This window comes from Pempheris klunzingeri, chromosome 21, assembly GCF_042242105.1.
Source record: "Pempheris klunzingeri isolate RE-2024b chromosome 21, fPemKlu1.hap1, whole genome shotgun sequence".
NCBI classification, from domain to species: Eukaryota; Metazoa; Chordata; class Actinopteri; order Acropomatiformes; family Pempheridae; genus Pempheris; species Pempheris klunzingeri.
The window spans coordinates 22,328,345-22,336,532 of record NC_092032.1 but is presented as its reverse complement, the minus strand read 5'-3'; the positions used below and the strand labels follow the sequence as shown (position 1 = coordinate 22,336,532).

The 8,188-nt window shown below is 50.7% G+C and overlaps 1 protein-coding gene across 3 annotated transcripts in view; it reads right to left on the bottom strand.

Annotated features, from left to right (window-relative positions):
* Position 1: 1 nt before the first annotated feature.
* The window catches only part of zbtb14 (zinc finger and BTB domain containing 14), a 13,784-nt gene continuing 5,597 nt past the window's right edge, over positions 2 to 8,188 (bottom strand). For all 3 annotated transcript variants that reach the window (XM_070853394.1, XM_070853396.1, XM_070853395.1), the window contains exons 3-10: positions 6,317 to 6,487; positions 5,151 to 5,246; positions 4,922 to 5,065; positions 4,595 to 4,842; positions 1,274 to 1,359; positions 1,026 to 1,165; positions 832 to 927; positions 2 to 525 (exon numbers count right to left, since the gene is read on the bottom strand). In XM_070853394.1, coding sequence (XP_070709495.1) covers positions 385 to 525; positions 832 to 927; positions 1,026 to 1,165; positions 1,274 to 1,359; positions 4,595 to 4,842; positions 4,922 to 5,065; positions 5,151 to 5,246; positions 6,317 to 6,487 — 1,122 coding nt within the window. In that variant the 3' untranslated portion in view covers positions 2 to 384. The remainder of the gene's footprint in view (positions 526 to 831; positions 928 to 1,025; positions 1,166 to 1,273; positions 1,360 to 4,594; positions 4,843 to 4,921; positions 5,066 to 5,150; positions 5,247 to 6,316; positions 6,488 to 8,188) is intronic.

The window sequence follows — 8,188 nt, the reverse complement described above, 5'->3', positions numbered from 1 at the left end:
GTTTGAAACACAGCAGCTCTGCTCATGAAACTGAACAGAGCAACACTTTTATTTACAACACAAGCCAGTAGCTTCAGGGGATCAATCAATCAATCGTCTTCTGTACAGTTTGGTTCAGAATGAAAAAACACATCTGTACATTTACAAAGTGACATAATTACAAATTATACACGAAGCCAGAGGAGAGAGAGGTCACACAGACGGGCGTCCATGTTTAACGCGTTTGTCACATGATCGCTGAGGTCATCAGTTCATGTTAAAGTCAGTTCAGCACTGATTCAGAGAAGGAAAAGACAACTTCTACAAACACAAAACCCCATTAAGAGTCTGCTGGAAATAAAAACTCTATAAAGATAAAGTGGAAATACTGATGGTGTCCGGACGTCAGGAGCAGCTGATGGCGTCCAGATGTTGCTCCTCGGCCGCCATGGCAGCAGCCTGCAGCGTCTCTGTGTCGCTCTGCAGAGGGTTCAGCTGCTTCCTCTCACTGTGCATGTTGTTCTCGTGACGCTTCAGATCCGACGCCTAAAAGTACAGACAGAACTTGAACTCAGCATGGAAAGTAATACACACCTGCAGTACTGGTACTACCATCTGCAGTACTAGTACTTTAGTAGTACTGTAGTGCAAGTGGTACTGAGATAGTGATGATGTAATAGTGTAACAGTAGTACTGCAGCAGTAGTAATACAGTGGTAGTAGTAGTACTACAGCAGCACTACTGTAGTACTACAGCAGTACTACAGCAGTAGTACACTAGTACTACAGCAGTACTACAGCAGTAGTACACCAGTACTACACCAGTACTACAGCAGTACTACAGCAGTAGTACCTTGGCGAAGGCCTTGGTGCAGGACGGACAGACGAACGGTTTCTCTCCTCGGTGTCTCCTCTCATGATCCTTCAGGTGAGACTTATGTTTAAACGCCTGCAGACAGACAAGTGAGCACTGTCAGACAGGTGGCTGACAGACAGGCAGACAGGCAGACAGACAGGCAGACAGGCAGGCAGACAGACAGACGGTACCTTGTCACACATCTGGCAGGCGAACGGTCTCTCGTTGCTGTGAACCCGCTCGTGTTTTTTCAGGTCTGGAGCTCGAATGAACGATTTCCCACAAACGTCACACCTGTATGGTTTGAAGCCCGTGTGGATCTTCAGGTGTTCTGGACACACAGGTGAGGGCGGGGCCACACACTCAGTAACGTCTACAGTGACACGACGCGCTCCTGACGGCTGACATCACAGCTGACGAGTGTTTGGGGCTGCCTTACCTTTCAGGTGAGCGTGGGTGGTGAACGCTTTGCTGCAGATCTCACAGGCGAACGGACGCTCAGCTGAGTGAAGCTTCTCGTGTTTCCTGGAGACACGACAGGTGTGTAGGTCAGGTGTGTAGGTCAGGTGTGTAGTCCAGGTGTGTAGGTCAGGTGTGTAGTCCAGGTGTGTAGGTCAGGTGTGTAGTCCAGGTGTGTAGGTCAGGTGTGTAGTCCAGGTGTGTAGGTCAGGTGTGTAGGTCAGGTGTGTAGCTCAGGTGTGTAGCTCAGGTGTGTAGGTCAGGTGTGTAGGTCAGGTGTGTAGTCCAGGTGTGTAGGTCAGGTGTGTAGCTCAGGTGTGTAGCCCAGGTGTGTAGGTCAGGTGTGTAGCTCAGGTGTGTAGGTCAGGTGTGTAGTCCAGGTGTGTAGGTCAGGTGTGTAGCTCAGGTGTGTAGCCCAGGTGTGTAGGTCAGGTGTGTAGTCCAAGTGTGTAGGTCAGGTGTGTAGCTCAGGTGTGTAGCTCAGGTGTGTAGCTCAGGTGTGTAGCTCAGGTGTGTAGTCCAGGTGTGTAGCTCAGGTGTGTAGCTCAGGTGTGTAGCCCAGGTGTGTAGGTCAGGTGTGTAGCTCAGGTGTGTAGCCCAGGTGTGTAGCTCAGGTGTGTAGCCCAGGTGTGTAGGTCAGGTGTGTAGCCCAGGTGTGTAGGTCAGGTGTGTAGGTCAGGTGTGTAGTCCAGGTGTGTAGTCCAGGTGTGTAGCTCAGGTGTGTAGCTCAGGTGTGTAGCTCAGGTGTGTAGGTCAGGTGTGTAGCTCAGGTGTGTAGCTCAGGTGTGTAGTCCAAGTGTGTAGGTCAGGTGTGTAGGTCAGGTGTGTAGGTCAGGTGTGTAGCTCAGGTGTGTAGTCCAGGTGTGTAGTCCAAGTGTGTAGGTCAGGTGTGTAGGTCAGGTGTGTAGGTCAGGTGTGTAGCTCAGGTGTGTAGTCCAGGTGTGTAGCTCAGGTGTGTAGGTCAGGTGTGTAGTCCAGGTGTGTAGCTCAGGTGTGTAGCTCAGGTGTGTAGGTCAGGTGTGTAGTCCAGGTGTGTAGTCCAGGTGTGTAGCTCAGGTGTGTAGTCCAAGTGTGTAGGTCAGGTGTGTAGGTCAGGTGTGTAGCTCAGGTGTGTAGCTCAGGTGTGTAGGTCAGGTGTGTAGGTCAGGTGTGTAGTCCAGGTGTGTAGGTCAGGTGTGTAGGTCAGGTGTGTAGTCCAGGTGTGTAGTCCAAGTGTGTAGGTCAGGTGTGTAGTCCAGGTGTGTAGCTCAGGTGTGTAGCTCAGGTGTGTAGGTCAGGTGTGTAGGTCAGGTGTGTAGCTCAGGTGTGTAGTCCAAGTGTGTAGGTCAGGTGTGTAGTCCAGGTGTGTAGTCCAGGTGTGTAGTCCAGGTGTGTAGCTCAGGTGTGTAGCTCAGGTGTGTAGGTCAGGTGTGTAGCTCAGGTGTGTAGTCCAAGTGTGTAGGTCAGGTGTGTAGTCCAGGTGTGTAGTCCAGGTGTGTAGTCCAGGTGTGTAGCTCAGGTGTGTAGGTCAGGTGTGTAGCTCAGGTGTGTAGGTCAGGTGTGTAGGTCAGGTGTGTAGGTCAGGTGTGTAGTCCAAGTGTGTAGGTCAGGTGTGTAGGTCAGGTGTGTAGCTCAGGTGTGTAGTCCAGGTGTGTAGCTCAGGTGTGTAGCTCAGGTGTGTAGCTCAGGTGTGTAGGTCAGGTGTGTAGCTCAGGTGTGTAGCTCAGGTGTGTAGTCCAAGTGTGTAGGTCAGGTGTGTAGGTCAGGTGTGTAGGTCAGGTGTGTAGCTCAGGTGTGTAGTCCAGGTGTGTAGTCCAAGTGTGTAGGTCAGGTGTGTAGGTCAGGTGTGTAGGTCAGGTGTGTAGCTCAGGTGTGTAGTCCAGGTGTGTAGCTCAGGTGTGTAGGTCAGGTGTGTAGTCCAGGTGTGTAGCTCAGGTGTGTAGCTCAGGTGTGTAGGTCAGGTGTGTAGTCCAGGTGTGTAGTCCAGGTGTGTAGCTCAGGTGTGTAGTCCAAGTGTGTAGGTCAGGTGTGTAGCTCAGGTGTGTAGCTCAGGTGTGTAGGTCAGGTGTGTAGGTCAGGTGTGTAGTCCAGGTGTGTAGGTCAGGTGTGTAGGTCAGGTGTGTAGTCCAGGTGTGTAGTCCAAGTGTGTAGGTCAGGTGTGTAGTCCAGGTGTGTAGCTCAGGTGTGTAGCTCAGGTGTGTAGGTCAGGTGTGTAGGTCAGGTGTGTAGCTCAGGTGTGTAGTCCAAGTGTGTAGGTCAGGTGTGTAGTCCAGGTGTGTAGTCCAGGTGTGTAGTCCAGGTGTGTAGCTCAGGTGTGTAGCTCAGGTGTGTAGGTCAGGTGTGTAGCTCAGGTGTGTAGTCCAAGTGTGTAGGTCAGGTGTGTAGTCCAGGTGTGTAGTCCAGGTGTGTAGTCCAGGTGTGTAGCTCAGGTGTGTAGGTCAGGTGTGTAGCTCAGGTGTGTAGGTCAGGTGTGTAGGTCAGGTGTGTAGGTCAGGTGTGTAGTCCAAGTGTGTAGGTCAGGTGTGTAGGTCAGGTGTGTAGCTCAGGTGTGTAGTCCAGGTGTGTAGGTCAGGTGTGTAGGTCAGGTGTGTAGCTCAGGTGTGTAGTCCAGGTGTGTAGCTCAGGTGTGTAGCTCAGGTGTGTAGTCCAAGTGTGTAGGTCAGGTGTGTAGGTCAGGTGTGTAGGTCAGGTGTGTAGTCCAGGTGTGTAGCTCAGGTGTGTAGGTCAGGTGTGTAGGTCAGGTGTGTAGTCCAGGTGTGTAGTCCAGGTGTGTAGTCCAGGTGTGTAGTCCAGGTGTGTAGCTCAGGTGTGTAGTCCAGGTGTGTAGGTCAGGTGTGTAGCTCAGGTGTGTAGCTCAGGTGTGTAGTCCAGGTGTGTAGTCCAAGTGTGTAGGTCAGGTGTGTAGGTCAGGTGTGTAGCTCAGGTGTGTAGTCCAGGTGTGTAGCTCAGGTGTGTAGCTCAGGTGTGTAGGTCAGGTGTGTAGTCCAGGTGTGCAGGTCAGGTGTGTAGCTCAGGTGTGTAGCTCAGGTGTGTAGCTCAGGTGTGTAGTCCAGGTGTGTAGGTCAGGTGTGTAGGTCAGGTGTGTAGCTCAGGTGTGTAGCTCAGGTGTGTAGCTCAGGTGTGTAGCTCAGGTGTGTAGCTCAGGTGTGTAGTCCAGGTGTGTAGCTCAGGTGTGTAGCTCAGGTGTGTAGCTCAGGTGTGTAGCCCAGGTGTGTAGCCCAGGTGTGTAGCTCAGGTGTGTAGTCCAGGTGTGTAGTCCAGGTGTGTAGGTCAGGTGTGTAGCTAGCTCAGGTGTGTAGTCCAGGTGTGTAGTCCAGGTTACCTGAGCCTGCTCTCGTCCAGGAAGGTCTTCCCACACACCTGGCAGGCGAGCTGCTCTCGGGTTCCGTACAGCAGGTACTCAAACTTCATGTCTGCGGTGGCGGCGGCAGACCAGCCGGGCGGCTGTTCATCCTTCACCTCCCCCATGCTGTCAGCGAATGCCAGCGTCTGGGTGGCGTGATGCTCTGCCCCCAGCTCCTTAGGCTCCGCCTCCATCTCCGTCACCACATCCTGATCGTAGCAGGTCACCTGGACGGGTCACACACCTGCGGTTATCGGAGTGTAGGTATGTGTGTGTGTGTGTGTGTGAGAGACTCGGTGTGTGTACCTTGTGCACGTCCTCATTGGTCAGTTCCTTCAGGATGGCTTCCTGGACACGCAGTGCCGCACCGGGAGACTTATCCAGCTCCTGATTGGCCGACGCTTCGACAAGGTCATCTGTCGTTGGCGTGTCATCGTGCTCCCCAAGCACCTGCGTGTGCACACACACACAGTCACAGTGATGTTCTGGCGTAGCGTGAGGTGGACATGATTGGTTAGCAGTGGTCAGGTGGTACCTCGGCGTCTGCAGCGAGCTGAGCCTCAGGTGGCAGCGCCATCTTTACGATGTCATAGGGAAACTTCTCCTTGTCCTCTGATGACACGTCTCGTTTCTGAGGACACATGAACGCATCGTGACCTGAGTGTGTTCCCCGAGTGTGTGTGTGTTACCGGAGTGTGTTCCCCGAGTGTGTGTGTGTTACCGGAGTGTGTTCCCTGTGTGTGTGTGTTACCTGAGTGTGTGTGTTACCTGAGTGTGTGTGTTACCTGAGTGTGTGTGTTACCTGAGTGTGTTCCCTGTGTGTGTGTGTTACCTGAGTGTGTTACCTGTGTGTGTATGTGTGTTCCCTGTGTGTGTGTGTTACCTGTGTGTGTGTGTGTGTTACCTGAGTGTGTGTGTTACCTGAGTGTGTGTGTTACCTGAGTGTGTTACCTGTGTGTGTGTGTTCCCTGTGTGTGTGTGTTACCTGAGTGTGTGTGTTCCCTGTGTGTGTGTGTGTTACCTGAGTGTGTGTGTCCCCTGAGTGTGTGTGTGTCCCCTGAGTGTGTGTGTGTCCCCTGAGTGTGTGTGTGTCCCCTGAGTGTGTGTGTTACCTGAGTGTGTGTGTTACCTGAGTGTGTTCCCTGTGTGTGTGTGTGTTACCTGAGTGTGTTCCCTGTGTGTGTGTGTGTGTGTGTTACCTGTGTGTGTGTGTTCCCTGAGTGTGTTCCCTGTGTGTGTGTGTGTTACCTTGAGTGTGTGTGTTACCTTGAGTGTGTGTGTTACCTGAGTGTGTGTGTATTACCTTGAGTGTGTGTGTTACCTGAGTGTGTGTGTTACCTGTGTGTGTGTGTTACCTGAGTGTGTGTGTGTGTGTTACCTGAGTGTGTGTGTTCCCTGTGTGTGTGTGTGTTACCTGAGTGTGTGTGTTACCTGAGTGTGTGTGTTCCCTGTGTGTGTGTGTGTTACCTGAGTGTGTGTGTTCCCTGTGTGTGTTACCTGTGTGTGTGTGTGTGTGTTACCTGAGTGTGTGTGTCCCCTGAGTGTGTTACCTGAGTGTGTGTGTGTTACCTGAGTGTGTGTGTTACCTGAGTGTGTGTGTCCCCTGAGTGTGTTCCCTGAGTGTGTGTGTTACCTGAGTGTGTGTGTCCCCTGAGTGTGTTCCCTGTGTGTGTGTGTTACCTGTGTGTGTGTGTGTGTTACCTGGGAGCAGAGCTTGTCCAGGAAGCGGATCCCCAGGATCTGTCCTGATGACATCATGAGGTTGACGTCTCTCTTCTTGACGGAGATCTTTGCTGTGTACATGTAGTTCAACACCTCCTCAAAGATGTCAGAGCGGATGAAGTCGATCTCTATCACAGAGGAGTTATCCACCTGAGAGAGACAGGCAGAGAGAGAGACAGGCAGAGAGAGAGACAGGCAGAGAGAGAGACAGAGAGAGAGAGACAGGCAGAGAGAGAGAGAGAGAGAGACAGGCAGAGAGAGAGAGAGAGAGAGACAGGCAGAGAGACAGAGAGAGAGACAGGCAGAGAGAGAGAGAGAGAGACAGGCAGAGAGACAGAGAGAGAGAAAGGCAGAGAGAGAGAGAGAGAGAGACAGGCAGAGAGACAGAGAGAGAGACAGGCAGAGAGAGAGAGAGAGAGACAGGCAGAGAGAGAGAGAGAGAGAGAGACAGGCAGAGAGACAGAGAGAGAGACAGGCAGAGAGAGAGAGAGACAGGCAGAGAGAGAGAGAGAGAGACAGGCAGAGAGAGACAGAGACAGGCAGAGAGACAGAGAGAGAGACAGGCAGAGAGAGAGAGAGAGACAGGCAGAGAGAGAGAGACACACACAGGGTACAACAATATTAAACACCAACAATACACACTGACTGTGTGTGTGTTACTGTGTGTGTGTTAATGTGTGTGTTACTGTGTGTGTGTTACTGTGTGTGTTACTGTGTGTGTGTTAATGTGTGTGTTACTGTGTGTGTGTTACTGTGTGTGTGTTACTGTGTGTGTGTTAATGTGTGTGTTACTGTGTGTGTGTTACTGTGTGTGTTACTGTGTGTGTTACTGTGTGTGTGTTACTGTGTGTGTGTTACTGTGTGTGTGTTACTGTGTGTGTTACTGTGTGTGTGTTACTGTGTGTGTTACTATGTGTGTGTTACTGTGTGTGTGTTACTGTGTGTGTTACTGTGTGTGTGTTAATGTGTGTGTTACTGTGTGTGTGTTACTGTGTGTGTGTTACTGTGTGTGTTACTGTGTGTGTGTTACTGTGTGTGTGTTACTGTGTGTGTGTTACTATGTGTGTGTTACTGAGTGTGTTACTGTGTGTGTTACTGTGTGTGTGTGTGTGTGTGTTACTGTGTGTGTTACTATGTGTGTGTTACTATGTGTGTGTTACTGTGTGTGTTACTGTGTGTGTTACTGTGTGTGTTACTATGTGTGTGTTACTATGTGTGTTACTATGTGTGTGTTACTGTGTGTGTTACTGTGTGTGTGTTACTGTGTGTGTTACTATGTGTGTGTTACTGTGTGTGTTACTGTGTGTGTTACTGTGTGTGTGTTACTGTGTGTGTGTTACTGTGTGTGTGTTACTATGTGTGTGTTACTGTGTGTGTTACTGTGTGTGTGTTACTGTGTGTGTGTTACTGTGTGTGTTACTGTGTGTGTGTTACTGTGTGTGTTACTATGTGCGTGTTACTGTGTGTGTGTTACTGAGTGTGTTACTGTGTGTGTTACTGTGTGTGTGTGTGTGTTACTGTGTGTGTGTGTGTGTTACTGTGTGTGTTACTATGTGTGTGTTACTATGTGTGTGTTACTGTGTGTGTTACTGTGTGTGTTACTGTGTGTGTTACTATGTGTGTGTTACTATGTGTGTTACTATGTGTGTGTTACTGTGTGTGTTACTGTGTGTGTTACTGTGTGTGTGTTACTGTGTGTGTTACTATGTGTGTGTTACTGTGTGTGTTACTGTGTGTGTTACTGTGTGTGTGTTACTGTGTGTGTGTTACTATGTGTGTGTTACTGTGTGTGTTACTGTGTGTGTGTTACTGTGTGTGTTACTGTGTGTGTTACTGCGTGTGTTACTGTGT